We start from the raw sequence: 20,319 nt of genomic DNA on the forward strand, positions 1-20,319 counted from the left end.
ATGTATCTTGCAAGAAGTTACTGTGGCCAAGTTCAAAAAGGGTGTTGCCTGTGTTCTCCTGGATTTTGATGGAATCTTGTCTCACATTTAGATCTTTCAACCATTTTGAGTTTATCTTTGTGTATGGTGTTAAGAGAATGGTCTAGTTACATTCTGCATGTGGAAGTCCAATTTTCCCAGCACCATTGATTGAAGAGACTGTCTTTTTTCCCAGTGGATAGTCTTTCCTGCTTTGTTGAATATAGTTGACCATAAAGTTCAGGGTCCACTTCTGGATTCTCTATTCTTTTCCATTGATCTATGTGTCTGTTTTTTTGCTAGTACCACACTGTCTTGATGACCACAGCTTTGTAGTACAACCTGAAATCTGGCATTGTGATGCCCCAGCTATGGTTTTCTTTTTTAATATTCTCCTGGCTTATTTGGGGTCTTTTCTGATTCCACACAAATCTTCAAATAATTTGTTCTAACGCTCTGAAGAAAGTCCATGGTATTTTGATAGGGAGTGCATTAAACGTGTACATTGCCCTGGGTAGCATGGACATTTTCACAACATTAATTCTTCCAATCCATGAGCATGGAATATTTTTCCATCTCTTTGTGTCTTCCTCAATTTGTTTCAGAAGTGTTCTGTAGTTTTTAGGGTATAGATCCTTTACCTCTTTCGTTAGGTTTATTCCTAGGTATCTTATGGTTATTATTAATAATTATATCTTATAATTATTATTAATAATTATATCTAATTATTTTCCAATTTTCCTTCTTATTTTTTTCATCCAGTGGTTCTTTTGTCTATATTGTTTAATTTCCACAAATTTTCTAATTTTTCTGTTTTGTTCCTGTTACTGATCTCTAACTTCCTCTCACTGCAGTCAGAGAAGTGCTTTATATGAATTGTATGTTTTTATGTTTAGTGAGATTTTATTCGTGGCCTGATATGTGGTATAATGTGGAGAATGTCCTCTGTGCACTTTGAAATAGGTATATGCCAGTGTTACTGGGTATAGTATCATGATGCTTTCGGTATATTGTGTCATTGCAGTCTTGTGTTTTGCCATGCTGTGGTTGCATTAAAAGGAATGCATTGGAATCCTTAAGCATTTCTGCATGACTTTGTATTTCTACTTGTAATTTCATTAGTTTTGGTTCGTATATCTTTATTGTGTGTTATTACACAATAATTTGTGTTTATCTTCTTGCTATCTTAAAACTCTTATTAATATATAAAGTATTTTGTCCCTTGTCATTTTTTTTTTTGGTTTAAGGCTGTATTTTGCCTAAGACTATATGTACTTCTCTATCTTTTTGGGTAGTATTTGTATGAAATGTGCCATTCCATCATCTGATATGATCTATGTGTTTTGAAGAAAAGTGAATGTCTTATGCGTACAGCTGGATGGACTGTATTTCATCCATTCTTTTAACCCCTTTTAATTCTCCTCTCATTTCATTTTTTGCTTGTAGTAAGTGACTTTTGTTGCTCCTTGGGATTCCGTTTAACACACTTATGCTATAGCACCTAAACTGAATTTACGCTAGCTTAACGTCATTAACACAATCAACCAAAATCCCTCTGCTCAGTCCACAACTGTTTCAGTTATTTAAAAAATTTTTTTTTTAATTTATGATAGTCACACACACAGAGAGAGAGAGAGGCAGAGACACAGGCAGAGGGAGAAGCAGGCTCCATGCACCGGGAGCCCGACGTGGGATTCGATCCCGGGTCTCCAGGATCATGCCCTGGGCCAAAGGCAGGCGCTAAACCGCTGCGCCACCCAGGGATCCCTGTTTCAGTTATTGATGTGATAGGCTTCTATCTTGATACAAAATGTTTTCCAAAACAGGGAGTAATATTGCATTTTCTGTAAGTTAGTTTGTTCAATCATTTAAAGAACAAAAACAAAAGAGTTACTAACCAAACTTAAAATAAAACTAGATTTAAATTTTCTATGTATATACCTTTCACACATTTTTATTTCTTTATAGGACTTTGACTTACCATCTATTGTGGTTTATTTGAATTTGAAGGATCTCTGTTTAGCATTTCTTATAGTACGCTTCTACAACTAACAAAGCCCCGGAGCTTTTTTCTATTTGTCCTAATTATTAAAGGTTCATTTTCATAGATATAGGATACCTGGTTTACACTTTTTCTTTTAGCCCTCTGAGTATATCTACTTTGTACCCTTTCCAAGGTAAACCTTCTGCTGAGAAATAGACTGATAACCTTAAGGAAAAGAAGTGCGTGAGCAGGGTCACTTCTCTGTTGCTACCCTCCCCTGTTTGGCTTTTAACTATTTCATTGTAATGTGAGTCTCTGAATTTATCCTGTTTGGAGATCACCGAACTTCTTACTTTATATGCATGTGTGCCAACAAATTTGGAAAAGTTTCACCAACAATTTCTCTGCCTCCTTTCTCTGTTCTCTTTTCTCTCTGGAACTCCTGTGCAGCATATGTTAATCCAATTGACTGTATTCAACAAGTATACTTAGTTCTTTTACCTCTTTGTCTATTTCCTTTGAGTTCTTCCAATTTGGTAATTCAATTGTCCTATTTTCAACTTTGGTGATTTTTCTGCCTGCTGAAGCCAGCCTTTGAATCATTTGGTCAGCTCTCATTTCAGTTATCATACTTTTTAGTTGTAGAATTGTTCCTTTTTATCTGGCCTACATCTTTAATGATATTTTCACTTTTTATACATTGTTTTCTTTGTCTATATGTTCTTTTAGTTTCTGGAGCATTGCTAAGTTATTTTACCACTTTTGTCTACTAGACATAATTGTTTTTTTTTTTATTTTTTTAAGACTTTATTTATCTGAGAGAAAGAGAGAGAGCACAAGTGGAGGCACAGAGGCAGAGGGAAAAGCAGGCTCCCCGCTGAGCATGGAGTCCCATTCAGTGCTGGATTCCAAGACTCTGGGATCACAACCTGAACTGGAGGTAGATGCTTAACAGATTGACCCATCGAGGCACTTTCAGAATTCTTTCTCAAGGACAAATTCTACTGAGTTTTTCCTTTGAATGTGTGATACTTTTGTATATAAACTTGTTCATTTATATGTCTTATGATTTTGTTGCTGTTGAAAAGTACAGAAGTAAATCATATAATCTACTACCTTGCTGCAGTCTTTTTGTTGCTGTTTGTTGTTTTAATTGTAGTATCTTCATTGCCAGGGAGGAACATGCAGTAAAATGAAGTCCTTTCTTTTCTTTTTTTTTTTTAAATGAAGTCCTTTCAGGTCTATTCTGGCCCATGGCTTTTCCTTGGGGTCTACAGTTACATTCTAAATACACTTGCATAAGGGGTTGCTTTTGAATGTCCTAGTTGTTAAATGCTTAATTTGCAAAAGAGTAAAAGACAAAGTTAACAGGGGCTCTTTACATCTATTACAAAGCACTTTAGTTAGAGGAAGAGGGGCCTATAGCAATGGCTACCCTCCTCTCTCTTTGTACCTCCATGAAGAGAAGCAGCAATGAGCACAGATTTCCAGTATCTGTGTAATAAGATATTTCTGTACCCACCATAGTGCTTAGAAGTTGACTGATAAAGCTCCAAAAACACATACACAGCTGCCTGATACAGAGCTGCATTACTCCTGGAGGACAGATATCTGTTACTGTGCTAAGAGTGGAAATTGAACAAGATTAACTACTGAAGCGTTCTTGGAAGTTGCAATAGACTACAGAATGGTTCCAAGGTAGTTATGTTCTATGGGCCAGATTTTGCCAGTACAGTGCTGTCTAGGGAAGTACTATTTGTGGTGCTTTTGACTCGGTAAAGTTTTTTCTTGTACCATAAACTTAGAAAGTTTTAAGTATGTTTCCAGAATTTTGCAGTTTTACAGGACCTTGCCATCAATGTTTTCACTCATCTTTGGTTTGAGTATCTTTCACATACCTGAGAATGACTGCCTATGCCCCAACAAGACACTCAAGGTCCACTAACCTGGTTCCATCCTGGGCACTACAGTTGACATCAGCACCATATTTAAGAAGGTGCTGAGCAATGTGGAGCCATCCTCCTGCACAAGCTTCATGCAGAGCACAGTAGCCAGCATTGTCTTGATGATTCACATCACAAATGTTGTTTTCCAGGCAGTACAACACCAATTCCTGTGTAGAAGAGAAAGGGGAATGCTGCCAGAAGTTAATGCAGAATGAACCTCATAATGACTTCTCTGTAGCTTGGCACTACCTACTTTCAAAGACAATGACCCTCAGGCCTAACAACCTCCTGCCGCTTGGGTAGGTGGTGTATACATGTTACTGAGGGAGCATAACCACAAGTTTGCTACAAGCATATCTATTTCCTGACAAACAGTTAGTAATAAGAGAACAGTTGGCATATCAGAAGTACTCAATACCACATGTAGTATCTACCCTGGCTTTGTAGTAGTGCTCCTCTCAGCTCCTGGGAAACCAACTGCTGTCCCTGGATCTCATATTCAAGTAACTGAGTTAACTACAAAACCCTTCCAGAGACTTCTCTCCAGACAATTCAGAAATCTCCAAAACAGAAAACAGAGAAGAGGATTTGCCCACTCCGGCAGCATCTGCCTCAGCACCTAACCTGCTCTCCCATATGTATACCCCTGCACAAACAATCCATGACAAAGTCAATAACTTCTCTCTCCCTTGCTAATCAGAATCCAAAAGGGATCATTAAATTCCCACAGTTGGGACACTTGAGTGGCCCAGTGGTTGAGTGTCTGCCTTTGGCTCAGGGTGTGGTCCTGGGGTCCTGTGATGGGAGTCCTGCATCGCGTTCCCTGAAGGGAACCTACCTCTCACTATGCCTGTGTCTCTGCCTCTCTCTGTTTGTGTGTGTCTCATGATTAAATAAATAAAATCTTTATAAATTTTAAATAAAATAAAATTCCCACAGTCATCAAGCCTGTGTCATGTGAGGGTTTATATCAGAAATATGTGAGCAAGACTGGAAGATGACAACCTAGCCCACAAACCTGAACATGGGCTAAACATCTCAGAAGCCTTTCTTTTCACACTAATGAATAAACTACCAAGGCAAAGGAGCACAAAGGGGTGCTAATGCAAATATCCTGCTGGAACTCCCAGCTGGGCTCCTGATGGAGAAGGGGCTGTGCTGAGTTCCTTGCCCCTCCTTGTGCAGCCCCAGCCAGTATACCTCATATACAGCCTCAGGGAGGAGTATCAGTATCTTCTGAATCTAGACACCAACAAGGATACCAACCTCATAGCCAAGCTGGGCAGCCCGCTGCAAGAGTGTCTCACCAGCATTCTTATTGACCATAGGTCTCCGCATTTCTGGCAGAATAGGCTGTGACTGGGTAGTCTCTGGAGAGGACCTTGAGTGTAGCAACTGTGAGGACTGGGAAGCTGGCAGTATTTGTTTCAAACTACAAATGGGCTTCTCATCCCAGTTGCCTGGTGGCACATAATACTTGGAACGAGGCCTCTCCTGCTTTTTGACTCTTCCAATGGTCACCTATTAAAAAGCAAGTAGCACACACTTTGAAGGCTATCTTTCACATCTGCCTTTTCCCCTCCTACCTATGTCAGAAATCATCATGGAAGAATGTAGCTTTCCCTTTCATTTGGGGGAGGCAGCAGGGATGAGGGGTTGTGATTTTGGAGGCTTTTAGAGAGGAGTTCTGAGAAGAGGTTTCATTTTTACCAGTTTGACACTTACCCTACAAAGAGGAGACATGCCTCCTAGGACAGGAAAGTAACTTTTGGGGGAGGAGGCCGGGAAAAGGAAAAGTATTATTCTTGAAAAGCAGTCAGCAAATGGACTAGCAAGGAGGGAATGTGTGATGAGCCTGTACAAGCCTGATTTGAAGGGGACTGTCTAGGTAGTAGCCAACAAGTGTGAGGAAATACCTTGTCATCACCATAGCCCACAGAGTTGTCTGCTGGCACTACCAAGTCCTGCCTGGATTCATGAGAGATTAAATGCTTGGTTTTACATAATCTCTTCCCAGATGGTTTTTCAGTGTTCTTGGTGTATTTCTGCAGTACAGAGGCAGCTTGGCGATCCTTTTCATCTGTGCAGAGCACATGTGTCTTCTGACTTTCTTTAATTTTCTGTAGTTTGGAACGCAGACTTGATGCCGGTAGAGTGCATATACTGGTGGATAAAAGACTCTTCACAGGCAGAGCAGTAGAGAATATAGGAAAGCCTAAAAATGGGGGGTGGTATGCAGAAGAAAGAGAGTATGAGAAGAATGAAGTACAACTGCAGCCAGTAAAGAAATAAAAACCCATCACTGGGACTGGTCACTAGAGCAGCTTCAAGTTTTTTTTTTTTTTTAAAGATTTTATTTATTTATTCATAGAGGCACAGAGAGAGAGAGAGAGAGAGAGAGACACAGAGACACAGGCAGAGGGAGAAGCAGGCTCCATGCAACAAGCCCGATGTGGGACTCGAACCCGGGTCTCCAGGACCACACCCTGGGCTGCAGGCGGCGCTAAACCACTGCGCCACCAGGGCTGCCCAGCTTCAAGTTTTTATTTTCCATTTTTAAAAAGATTTTATTTATTTATTCACAAGAGACACACATACACAGAGAAGGGCAGAGACACAGGCAGAGGGAGAAGCAGGCTGCATGCAGGGAGCCCAATGGGGGACTTGATCCTGGGACTCCAGGATCACACACTGGGTTGAAGGAAGGCACTAAACTGCTGAGCCACCCAGATAAATGGTGCTGGGAAAATTGGACTTCCACATGCAGAAGAATGAAACTAGACCACTCTCTTGCACCATACACAAAGATAAACTCAAAATGGATGAAAGATCTAAATGTGAGACAAGATTCCATCAAAATCCTAGAGAAGAACACAGGCAACACCCTTTTTGAACTTGGCCACGGCAACTTCTTGCAAGATACAACCATGAAGGCAAGAGAAACAAAAGCAAAAATGAACTATTGGGACTTCATCAAGATAAGAAGCTTTTGCACAGCAAAGGATACAGTCAACCAAACTAAAAGACAACCTACAGAATGGGAGAAGGTATTTGCAAATGACATATCAGATAAAGGGCTAGTTTCCAAGATCTATAAAGAACTTCTTAAACTCAACACCAAAGAAACAAACAATCCAATCATGAAATGGGCAAAAGACATGAACAGAAATCTCACAGAGGAAGACACAGATATGGGCAACACGCACATGAGAAATTGCTCTGCATCACTTGCCATCAGAGAAATACAAATCAAACCACAATGAGATACTACCTCACACCAGTGAGAAAGGGGAAGATTAACAAGGCAGGAAACAACAAATGTTGGAGAGGATGTGGAGAAAGGGGAACCCTCTTGCACTGTTGGTGGGAATGTGACCTGGTGCAGCCACTCTGGAAAATTGTGTGGAGGTTCCTCAAAGAGTTAAAAATATACCTGCCCTACGACCCAGCAATTGCACTGTTGGGGATTTACCCCAATGATTCAGATGGAATGAAACGCCAGGACACCTGCACCCCGATGTTTCTAGCAGCAATGTCCACAAGAGCCAAACTGTGGAAGGAGCCTTGGTGTCCATGGAAAGATGAATGGATAAAGAAGATGTGATTTATGTATACAATGGAATATTACTCAGCCATTAGAAATGACAAATACCCACCATTTGCTTCAATGTGGATGGAACTGGAGGGTATTCTGCTGAGTGAAATAAGTCAATCGGAGGACAAACATTATACAGTCTCATTCATTTGGGGAATATAAAAAATAGTGAAAAGGAATAAAGGGGAAAGGAAAAAAATAAGCTTCAAGTTTTTAAAGATATACTAATTATATTTCAAAGCCTAAGTGTTTTGGCTATCCCACATTCAAACAACAATTTGAATTCCCACTTAACCTAGAAAATTCCCACTTAAAACTTTCTTCATATGGCAGGGACAAGGAAGTAAATGGTAACCCTTGCTGCTTTCCTACCCAAACTCACTGGGCTTGGGAGCAGGACTTTCACAAGGATTGCCAATCTGCATGCTCAGACCTAGCAATGAGACTCACTCTGAGGCTGGAATGAGAGTGCTGGCAAGCACCCAGAGTCACTCAGACTTCCTTTCCTACCTAACAGATGGGTGGGCAGCTTTGGAGAAAGAGAAGCTTCTTCCCTGTCAACTGTGCTCTGCACTGTACATCGTGGAAGAAAATGTGGACTTGGAGGAGTGTTAGGAGAAAACTCTCTGCCTGTTACATCTTAGTCAACTTTAGTTAAGTGATCATGGGTACTCTTTCAAACACAGTAGGTGATCAATCCTCTAGCTGTTAGGCACTGTGCATACCTTGTTGATGGTCACTGGATTTGAAGGACTCTTCTGATAAGTTTCTGTTAGTTTTGGCCTCTGCCCCTTCCCTGCGAGGTTTCTCTTTGGAGCAGCTATTCTCCTGGGCAGTGACATCAGGTTGAACCTCTTGAGCCTTTTCTTTCCCACCTTTCTGGCCTGGTTTGCTCTCTTCTGCTGACACCTGTTGCTCCCACCGTTTTCTAAAGTGCAGCAGCTGCTGTTGTTTCTTAGGCTGGAGCCCTGATAATTCACAACACACACTCAGTCTGGTCAGGTCATTACCATGTAGGTCTTTTAGGTTGCTAAGAAGAATTGTCATTTACCCTCAGATCACTCATATAATGGAGAAATAACCACAAATTAATCAAAAAGCCTTCTTCTTTGGAAGAGGGCAAACTGACCCCTACCACATCACTGATGAATGTGGTAGAGTGGATGGCTGTGGTCACCACCTCCACTTAATATATGTCACCAAGTCTTGGGAGAGGACCTATTCATCTTTGACTATGTTCTGCCTTGACCTCCTACATCTGGCTTGGGGAGAGGTATGAGTGGTTCTCCAGGATGGAAATGAGGATGTCCACTACTTTGCAGCAGGACTTCCTCTGGGTGCCCAGCCCATATGAAGGGACAACAGCAAGACTCATGATGATCCACTTCAGCTACACCCACAGGCCACTGAACACACAGCAAAAGCCAAAGCTTACCTTTGGAAGTCCATCCTTGTTTGGCTTTCTGCAGAGGTTCCTCTGGAGTTTCTTCAACAGTGATTTCGGTGTCAGTGCTGTTACCTGATAGTTTACGTTTTCTGTCCAGCTGGAGGGTAGGGTCATTTAATATATTCATAGCAGGTGACTTGTTCATGGGCCACCTGTTCATGAAGTACTTCTTCACTGGAAGATTTTTGTCTTTGGGGGCCTTAAACACACTGTCTTTCTTTACAGCACTATCTTCACCTGGATTTGGAGAAAAGACAATGAAGGCCCAAATGTCATGAGAAAACAGAACTCCCATACCCAAAATAATCTGCTGCCAATAGACTACAGATTCACATTGGAAGTATAAAATCCCCAGAAACAGATCCCCAGAGGAAACCCAGGTAAAGACAAGTAGCAATTAAAGCAGAAAGCAAGACTGGAACTGCATATACCATACCTCATATACCACATACACTTGTGACTTTGTCATTTTTATAGTTGGAGGCATGAGAGAACCAAGAAAGGAGATGAGAAGAGACATTATGGGGCAGGAATGCTATCTCTTTCAGTAAATGGAAAGCCAATGTAATAAAGACATAACTCTGACATGCCATATCTCCAAACGAAAATATCAATATTCACTTGGGTTGAGAGGACAGATAATGAGTAAACTGGACAGATAAATAGTGCCAGAAGAAAGTAAGGTCCTTCATGGACAGAAGCAATGGTCTCTCTTGAATGGCTGCAGAGCTCTGGACCTAGAGACTAAGCTGCTGCTGAAACTGGCAAGAGAGGAAGGAAGGATATCTAGTAGTCTAAGAGTACTGGGAAGAAGAGCTTATTAGCAAAGGCAAAGGAAATATTTCTTAGCATGTGTAGAAATTCAAAGGCAACTTTAACATAACTCAATCTGATTACTGCAAATCTTTCTCTCTCCTGTTTTCTCACGTTACTCAAGGGATCATCCCATTTTCTGTCCCAGAGGAAGGCCTTTAGACTCTAGTAGAGTTCAATGACATTATGAATATCCATAAGAACACTAATTTATTCTTATCCCTTCCTTTACATGTAACTATCTCAGGGCACTCTAAAAAACAACGTTCTATTCCCTTCATTGTCCATGTCTCCTTTCACATCTGGCAGAAACTAAGTGGCTGAAGTCAGAATTAGCTGATATCATAATGCCTTTCAAATGCAAAACAGAATGACTATTTAAGCAACACAGAACATCACTCTATCCCCCTTGCTACATACCTTAGGGTCATGTTAAGAATCTCTCAACACCTAGTATTTCAAATTCCACCTCCACATCTTACATTTTGTAAAAAAGATTTTATTTATCTGACAGAGAGGGAGCATGAGCATGGGGAGCAGGAGGAACAGGAGAAGGAGAAGCAGGGTGACTGGGTGACGGCACTGAGGGGGGCACTTGATGGGATGAGCACTGGGTGTTATTACTATATGTGGGCAAATCGAACTCCAATAAAAAATACCAATAAAAGGAGAGAGAGAGAGAGAGAGAGAAGGCTCCCTGCTAAGCCCGATGTAGACCCCTCTCAATCCCAGGACCCTTGGATCACAACTTGAGCTTAAGGCGGATGCTTTACCAACTGAGCCATCCAGGTGCCTCACATTTAACATTTTAACTCCAGGTCTAGTTGTGGCCACCTGATCTCTGAGAGTCTTGACTATTCCTAAAGAGGCACCTTTCTCCAAATGGTTTTCCCATGAAGTTTTCACCATCACTCCATCATCCTCGCAGAAGAAATTAGTTTATATGTAACATGCCTGCGTTTTTTGCCATAATAGTCAGTATCTCCTACTCTGACCTAGTAAATCAGCCTGGGTATGGAGGGCACCCCTTCACCCACCAAGACAGGAAGCATGACATACAGGCACTTGCCATGGGTGTTCAGCTAGGAATGACATTCCTGTCCTTGATATCCCAGATAGTCCTCTCCTGTCTTGTATCCAGGGACCCCTCAATATGATAACTGTAGTTCCTCATCCTGGTGTATAATCAGGAACCTTCCATTGAAGACTTGGGATACACTGAAATCACTCTCCCATAAACAGGTGTAGCTGCATTCTTTCCATTTTTTTGCAAGACATTCTTTTACCAAGATAGATCCACCCACACCTTCCCCCAAACTGCCCCCTGAGCCATTATAAGAAAAAATGAATGATAATTGAGAAGTTTTCAGTATCACCTTTCGTGGCAAGGATCCTTATTCAATAACTGAAGTCATCCCAAGACATTAAATATCATCATCACCACCTTCATCATTGTCATGATAAACACCACCCCAAACTGCCTAAGACAGATGGGCTATCACCTCCAGGGCACAGGGGCTCCATGGCACACTACAGTAACTACAGTACATCTCAACTTAGACTTTGTCAAATAAGGTAAATTTAACTACTACCCAAAGGATTACCCTTGTTGATACAAGAGAAAGAAAGATGCATGACTCCAAAGCATCAGACTGTGCCATCCTTGTTCCTACTTTTCACCCCTTCAGAAGCAGGAAGTCATGTACCATTGGACATGCCAGCTAGGCATATATGACAGTGGCTGTGTTCATAGCTTAACACTGGCTCTCTCACAGCATACGCATCCCATAATTCATCATAGTTCCATACCACTACCTCACAAAAGCATCACCAGAGCAATATTTACATGTCGCTATGGCAGCAAAGTAATGTCTGTTCCATCATGCCTACTTAGGGCTTAATGGTAGAGTATTGATAAGTTTCAGAGTTACCAAAGTACCTGTCCTGCAGGTAACTACAATACCAGAGCAAATATTAATCTTGTTAACATTAAGAACCTCCACAGAAGAGGCATGCCAATGTTCCATTGATTTTGTCTCAAGTTTCTTCCAGTTCCTTCCATCTATACAGCTCGCACATTGTGAACAAACAGATGCTAGACTTCTGCATGCAAATAGGTGGCAGACAAGAATATGCTGAATTTAAAAAAAAGGGGGGGATCTAACTGACTAGGTCCTTATCAATATTGTTCCTATTAACAAATCTCCCAGGTTTGAAGAGAATCTTAACTCATTTTTCGATTTAAAAAGGAAATATTTAATGGCGGTCCCTGCACAATACAGAGAAAAAGAAAATCAAGACCATGGTACTTTCAGGCTTCCTCACTTTTTGAAGATGGCCTTCAGGAAAAGTGGACTTCTGTAATAAATTATTAGTAAGTTCAAGGTCATTACAACTGGGAAAACAATTTTTCTGGAGTTGTTATCAAGGGGAATATGTCTGGGGACACAAAGCGTGTTGGCTCCAACACACAGAATCTGCTGGCCGTCAGATCATTGTGAACCCCCAAGACAAATCACTGAGGGCGAGGTCCCAGCAGCAGGGCCGGGCACATGTACTGGGAGAAGGGCCACCCCATTTGGGAAGGGAGATGATGCCCAGACCTGAATCGCCAGAGACCCAGGCAGGGATCTGGCAGCAGGTGGGGAGTCAGTGTGAGGTGGCCACCGCCATGGATCCTAGGCAGCACAGGGAGTGCAACCATGTGGACGTGGGCCAGGATGGGTATGCCCCGACCTGACCCCTAGGTGGTCAGATGGCAACTTGGAGCGCTATCAACAGTGTGACAGCGCAGTTAGCCTGAGGTTCCTGGGCAGGGTCAGGAGAAGGGGTGCTGTCTGGGGGCTGCCCTCTCCTCATGCCCTAGGGGCAGCCTGGAGGGCATCTCACAACAAACAGTGAGGTGAGCCCTGGGCTCTGTGTTGCCTGAAGGTGGCAAGGGCTGCGCCGTCCTGTAAGTGCCTTCCTGGGAGGCGTGCAGCCAAAGGCAGAAGACTGGAGGGAGGAACAGCACCTGGGGGTGAGGGTGCGGGTGTGGGTGGGGGTCTGCCCACTGGGTGCATCAGACTTGCACTTCAGGAACCTAGCCGCCTGCCCGCGACGGCGGAAACTGCGGGCAAGAACGTCCGTGAACATACACACACACACACACACACACACACACACACACAGAGGCATGCGCGCATGCGCAGAAGGTACGCCGATTTCTGATGGAAACTGGGGATACCACGGTGATTGATGCTCCTGCATGAGGGCTCACTGGGGATTCAGGGGCTACGACCTGTCAGAAGGGGCCTGCACAGGGAGGCCCCCCACCAGAAACATCCCAGCCACCCATGCAGAAGCCATGCAGGTCATGGAAACACAGCGCAATCTAGGGCAGGCCGCAGCCACTTACAACCAAGCCCTGCCTCCCCAGGCCCTTGAGCCAGAAGCCCTTCCCCTGAGGCAAGGCCACCAGAGCAGCCCAACTGTGCCACAGGCCCCTTCCTTGCAAGCCCAGCACCAACTGATGCCTGCTCCTGCTCACAGGCTCGCACCAGCATGTCTCTCCAGTGTAGGAAACTGCCAAGCTTCTGCTCTCACCCTCAGGGAGACAGGGACCAAGCATTCCACATACTTGTGATCTTCAGCTGTTTTCTATTCATTGTTTTCTTCATCTTCAAATACCTTTTGTAAATTTTCAGCTGTACTTTATACTTAAACATGTCTTGCTTTTTTCATGGTTTTCCTTTTTGCAGGGTGGGGTTTCTCTTTCTCTTTTCATTTTTATACTTTCCAGATACACATCTATATAGCTATTACATTTAAGGTTCTTTTCGAAGTGCTCTTGCTTTTTCTTCTTAGTTTGTGATCTTCTTTCTGGAATAAGCAGGCCAAAACACACCCAGGATCTCTTTTTGAGGTTTTTCATGTTGTGGCTGCTGCCGCTGCGGGTACTACTACTGTTATATTTGTTTTGCTATTAAAGGTCTTTTTCCTTTCTCTCCTTTTCTGGACAAAAATGACCTGATGGAGAAATTTACCCCTAATGGAAGAAGAAGATGTCTTCCCCACAGCCAAGGATGGATCCCATATGGAAATAAGTCAGATGAAAGAACTAGCATTTGAAACAACTGAAACATACTACCAGAGCTTTCAAAAAAGCAGTGAAGACACTAGAAACCCCCCTCACTCTAGAGACAAAACCCCCTCAAATCTAGTTGGGCTGAAATAAAACTTGTGGAACCAAGAGGCAGTGCCATGTGGAGACCATAAAAACAAAGAAAGAATCAAAATTGTCCATCAGTGACCTAGTTGAGAAATTAATTGGGGGCGGGGGGGCGGAATGAGGTTGAGGAGGAACAGGACAAGAAAACTCCTAGATCACAAAGTACACTGAGGGAACTTGGATATTCCATAAAACTATATCCACATTGTACTAGACTCAGGAAAAAGAAGAGAGCACAGCGCAGGGAAAGGGTGAGGAAGATTTACTGGAACCAGTTACAGCTGAGCATTTCCCTAACATATGAAAGGACATGGGCATTTGAGTCCAAAAGGCCTACGTAGAGAAATACCTTCAAATTCAGCAGAAAGAGGTCAACCCCATGACCTATCAGAGGGAAACTTGCAAATGACAAAGAGAAAGGGAAAACTCTGAAAGCAGTTGGGGAGAAGAGGTCTGGAACCGACACAGATAACACATAAGGTTGGCAGCAGGGCTGTCCACAGAGATCTGGCAGGCCAGGAAAGGACTGGCATGATAGACTGGTATGCTAGATGGGAAATATATGCAGCCAAGCTTCCCTGAGCCAGCAAGGCTGTCATTCAGAATTCAAGGAGGGATGAAGAGTTTCCATGACCAACAAAAACAAAAGGGGTTTAGCATCACTGAACCAGCCATGCTACAACTAATAAAGGGCACCCTCTGAGTTGAACTAGAGACCAAATGTAACAAAAACTAGAAAGAAACACAGACAATCTACAGGAACAACGACTTGACAGGTTATACAGTGGCACTAAATGCATCTCTCTCCATCACTACTGTGAATATTAAAGGACTAAATGCTTCAGTTGACAGACTTAGGACAGCAGAATTGATAAAAAACAAAACAAACAAAAAGCAAACAAAAAAAGAAAACAACAAGACTTACCGATATCTGGCCTACAACAGACTCCTTTTTAACCCAAATCCACCTTCTCATTGACAGAGAGAGGGTGGAGAAGCTTTGCCAGGCTAAGGAATATCCAGAGAGAGCTAGAATAGCCATACTTCTTTTGAACAAATTAGAGTTTTGACCAAAAAATGTTAGAAGAGATGCAGCAGGATGCTATGTCCTACTAAAGGGGTCTGCCAAACAAGAAGGTTTTAACAATGATGTCTGGCCCCCTTTCTTTCGTTTTTAAGTTGATTATGCATCCTCTAGAAAGTTTACCTTATCATTTTTCAAATAAAATTTTTTTGGGGGGAGCACCTGTTTGGCTGAGTTGTGAGGCATGCAACTCTTGATCTTGGGGTGAGGAGTTCAAGCCCCACACTGGATGTAGACATTACTTAAAAAAATAAAAATAAATAAAAATTTAAAATTCTCTCTCTCTCAAAAAAAAAAGAAGATCTTAACAATGGACCATATCTAGGCCTCTGACATGGAAAAAGCCACATGTATGGAACTCAATACATCACAACCTTAAAGACTCATTAATAATCATACGATAATAATAGGAGGGGAGAGAAAACCCCATGACAGCAATGGAAAGTTGCTCTCAGTAGAAGATCAAGAAGGAAAAAGAGCTTGGAAGGACACCCTAGACCAGATGGACCTAATGCATATATTCAGAACATTTCCTCCTAAACAGCAGAATATCCATTCTTTTCCAAAGCACATGGAAGAATCTGGGTCTCATATCAGGGCTCCACTGGTACTAAAAGACTGAGATACTACCATGCATATTTTCAGGCCACAATGCTATGAAACTTGACATCAATGGCAAGAAAGCATTGGGAAGGACCAGAGTGACATGGAAGTTAGGGAATGTCCTACTAAAGAATGGATGGGTCAAGCAGGAAATCAAAGAATTTAAGCCCAAATACATGCAAGCAAAGGAAAAGGAAAACTGGGAAGTCCAAGACCTTTGGCATGCAGCAAAAGTGGTCCTAAGTGGGAAGTCTCTAGCAAGGCAGGCCTTCATCAAGAAGCAGAAGTCTTCAAGACACAACCTACCCTGACACTAAGTTAGTTGGGACAAGAACTGCAAGGAGACGCTACATCCAGCAGGAAAAGAGAAACAAGAGGAGGCAGAAATGAATGATATAAAACAAACAAACAGCAGAATAGATTAAAAAAAAGGGGGGGGGCTCTTCGTTAAATCAAATTAACAAGATTGCTAGACTCTTAGACAGACTTAACAAAAAGAAAAGAGAAAGAACCTAAATAAAATCATGAATGAAAGAGGAGAGATCTCAACCAATGCCACGGAAATATAATTAATTATAAGACAGTCTTATGAAAAATCATATACCAATAACCTGAGCATTCTGGAAGAAGTGGACAAATTCCAAGAAACATACAAACTACAAGACCTAAAGCAGGAAGAAATAGAAAATTTGATTACACCTCAACCAGAAAAAAATTGAATCAGTAATCAAATCATTCCCCAAAAATAGAAGTCCTAGGCTGATAGCTCCCCAGAGGAACTCTCCCAGACATTTAAGGAAGCCTTCATACCTATTCTTCTCAAACTTTTCTAAAAAATATGAAACAAACACTTCCCAACTCCTTTACAAGGCCAGTATAATCTAAATTAAGACAAAGATCCCACTAGCAAATCAAATTCAACAGTACATTAAAAGAATTATGCATGACTCAGATCCTAAGAGTCCAAGTCTTGATTTTGGCTCAGTTTATGACCTCAAGGTTGTGGGATCAAGCCCCTTTTTATGATCCACACTCAGCACAGTGTTTGTTTGTCCTTCTCTGTTTGTCTTCTAATCTTGCAAATATATATAAAGATAAAACCTTTTAAAAACTGACTTATTGGGACGGCTGGGGTGGCTCAGTCATTGAGTGTCTGCGTTTGGCTTGGGTCATGATCCCAGGGTCCTAGGGTCGAGTTCTGTATCAGGATCACCATAAGGAGCCTACATCTCCCTCTATGTTTTTGCCTCTCTCTCTTTATGTGTGTCATGAATAAATAAATACAACCTAAAAAAAAGAACACAGACTTATTCATCACAGGCAAGTGAAAATCATTCCTGGTCTGTAAGGTTGGTTCAACATCTGCAAATAAATCCAAGTGATACATTGCATTAATACAAGAAAAGATACAAGCCATAGGATCCTCTCATTAGATGCAGTAAAGTATTTGACAAAAATATGGCATCTGTTCTTAAAGCCTTCACCAAAGTATTAGAGATGTAACATACATAAACATCATTAGGGCCATGTTATAAAAGATCCACAGCTAACCTCCTCCTCAGTGGAGAAAACCTGACTGCTTTTCCTGAGGGGCAAGAACACTCTCAGTCTTACTATTTAACAAGGCTCAGTAATCAGATAACAGAAAGAATTTATAAAAGCATCCAAACTAGCAAGGAAGAAGCCAAACTTTCACTATTTGCAGACAACATAATATTGTATGTAGAAAACCCAAAAGACTCCACTACAAAATTCCTATAACTGATATAGAAATCCTGCAGACTGTAAAATCGATGTGCAGAAATCTGCTGAATTTATATTCATCAATAAAAAAGCAGAAAAAGAAATCAACGGATCCCATTTTGCCACAGCACCAAAAACAATAAGACACGTAGGAATAAACCTAACTAAAGATCTGTACTCTGAAGAATTGAAACACTTATGAAAAAATTGAATAGACAGAAAGAAATGGAAAAGCATACCGAACTTATTCAATTTCAACACCCAAAACCCAAATAATCCATTAAGAAATGGGCAGAAGACATGAATAGACACATTTTTTTCATAGAATACATCCAAATGGATAACAGACACATGAAAAGATTCTCAACATCACTCATCATCACAGAAATACAGATCAAAACCACAGTGAGGTACTACTTCATCACACATGTCAGAATCCCTAAAATCAACAATTTAGGAAATAACAGATGTTCGCAGAATGGGGACAGAAGGGAACCCTTTCACACTGTTAGTGGGAATGAAAGCTGGTGCAGCCACTCCGGAAATCAGTATGGAGATTCCTCTAGAAGTTATAAAAAGAGCTACCCTATGACCTAGCAGTTACCCTACTAGAGGTAGGTTGTATCCTCATTCAGAGGATACAAAAATGCTGATTCAAAGGGGCACCTGCCCTCCAATGTTTATAGCACCAATGTTGACATTAACCAAACTAGGGATAAAGAATGCATCTGTCCTTTGATGAATGTATAAGGAAGATATGGCATATATACAATGTAGTATTACTCATCTATCAGAAAGAGTGAAATCTTACTGTTTGCAATGACATGGATGGAACTAAAGGGTATTATGCTAAGCAAAATAAGTCAATAAGAAAAAGACAATCATCATATGGTTTCATTCATATGTGAAATTTAAGAAAAAAAATAAGAACATAGTTAAGGGAAATAAAAAATGAGAAAGGGAAACAAACCATAAAAGACCCTTAATGGTGGAGGACACAGTGAGGGTTGCTGGAAGGGAGGTCAGTGGGTGTGGAACAGATAGGTGAGAGGGATTTAGAACCTGTTGTGATGAGCACTGGGTGTTAAATATAAATGATGAGTCATTAAATTCCACTCCAGAAACCAATATTGTAGTGTATGTTAACTACCCAGAATTTAAATTCAAAAAAAGAGAATTAATTAATTAATTAATTAAAAATATGTCCTAGGATTTTTTTTCCTAGGTGTTTTATTACTAGATGCCACAACATTTAAAAGAACAAGAGGCCTTGATTCATGGCTGGGAAGAATAGCCTAGCAGCTACTAACTGGACAATAAGCTGTAATAAAGCTCTTAACCTAAAATTATAGAATGTAATCATCTTAACTTTTCTCAGCTCGAAATTGAGTCAATTCATTCTCATAGTTGTAGCACAACACAAAAGCTGGTTGAGTTTACTTACATGTCTCACTGTTATTCTGGCCAGTGATGGCCTCCTCCGATGTTAATAACATTGGCTTTTTGTCCTTATTTCTTTTCAGCCTTCCCCAGTCAGCAGAGCTAAATGTACACACTTCAGAGTCTTTGGTCATTGGGAGGTTACCTCTCTTCTCTTTCATCTCCAACTCTGAGAAGCGCATCATTGCACGCTAGAAAGACAATGGAGGTATATTTAAATAAAAGTACTTTTCTTAAAACTAAGTCACTTTACTAAGAAAAACTTGCAATTAATGAAATAAAGTTTTGCTAATTTTTTCATAATGTCTCAGGTATAACCAAACATGCTATATATATTTTTTTTTGCATATCTACATACACTACTGTAAACAGACATTTGTTTTTGTTTCTTTTTTTAAATTTCTTTTTATTGGAGTTCAATTTGCCTATATATATATCTCTCTCTCACATCTTGTTTCTCCATTCATCTTTCTTTTTTTTAATAATAAATTTATTTTTATTGGTGTTCAAATTGCCAACATACAGTCCATTCATCTTTCGATGGACACCAAGGCTCCTTCCACAGTTGGGCTATTGTAGACATTGCTGCTATACACATTGGGGTGCAGGTATCCTGGTGTTTCACTGCATCTGTATCTTTGGGGTAAATCCCCAGCAGTGCAATTGCTAGGTCGCAGGGCAGATCTATTTTTCACTCTTTGAGGAACCTCCACACAGTTTTCCAGAGTGGCTGCCCCAGTTCACATTCCCACCAACAGTGCAAGAGGGTTTCTCTTTCTCCACATCCTCTCCAACATTTGTTGTTTCCTGTCTTGTTAATTTTCCCCATTCTCACTGGTGTGAGGTGGTATCTCACTGGTGTGAGGTGGTTTTGATTTGTATTTCCCTGATGGCCAGTGATGTGGAACATTTTCTCTTGTGCTTGTTGGCCCTGTCTATCAGACATCTGGTTTTGAGGATAAGTTAAATAAAAATACATATAAGAACAAAATAGAATATTACTCAGCCATTAGAAAAGACAAATACCCATCATTTGCTTCGATGTGGATAGAACTGTATGCTGAACGAAGTAAGTCAATTGAATAAGGACAAACATTATATAGTCTCATTCATTTGGGGACTATAAAAAATAGTGAAAGGGAATAAAGGGGAAAGGAGAGAAAATAAGTGAAAATATCAGTGAGGATGACAGAACATGACAGACTCCTAACTCTGGGAAATAAACAGGGGTAGTGAAAGGGGAGGTGGGTGGGGGGTTGGGGTGATGGGGTGACAGGCACTGAGGGGGCATTTGATGGGATGAGCACTGGGTGATATTCCAATAAAAAAAATGAAAAAAAAAAAAACAAAATGGAAAAAAATAAAGATAAACATACTATAAACTTATCTTTATGTACTTAAAAATGAAATTTAAGTCTAAAAGTTTACATAATATT

The 20,319-nt window shown here is 41.1% G+C and overlaps 1 protein-coding gene and 1 long non-coding RNA gene across 2 annotated transcripts in view; one reads left to right on the forward strand and one right to left on the reverse strand.

Moving 5' to 3' along the window:
* Window positions 1-20,319, reverse strand: part of LOC140629714 (BCL-6 corepressor-like) — a 72,027-nt gene that overhangs the window by 18,848 nt on the left and 32,860 nt on the right. Inside the window, exons 3-8 of the mRNA XM_072819293.1 lie at window positions 18,888-19,074; window positions 8,979-9,227; window positions 8,269-8,511; window positions 5,865-6,163; window positions 5,215-5,469; window positions 3,949-4,115 (exon numbers count right to left, since the gene is read on the reverse strand). Coding sequence (XP_072675394.1) covers window positions 3,949-4,115; window positions 5,215-5,469; window positions 5,865-6,163; window positions 8,269-8,511; window positions 8,979-9,227; window positions 18,888-19,074 — 1,400 coding nt within the window. The remainder of the gene's footprint in view (window positions 1-3,948; window positions 4,116-5,214; window positions 5,470-5,864; window positions 6,164-8,268; window positions 8,512-8,978; window positions 9,228-18,887; window positions 19,075-20,319) is intronic.
* On the forward strand, window positions 11,658-19,103 carry LOC140629715 (uncharacterized). The gene is made up of 3 exons (XR_012027521.1): window positions 11,658-11,753; window positions 12,053-12,177; window positions 18,967-19,103. It is a non-coding gene; the product is annotated as an uncharacterized lncRNA (long non-coding RNA).

Source organism: Canis lupus, assembly GCF_048164855.1.
Source record: "Canis lupus baileyi chromosome Y unlocalized genomic scaffold, mCanLup2.hap1 SUPER_Y_unloc_5, whole genome shotgun sequence".
NCBI classification, from domain to species: Eukaryota; Metazoa; Chordata; class Mammalia; order Carnivora; family Canidae; genus Canis; species Canis lupus.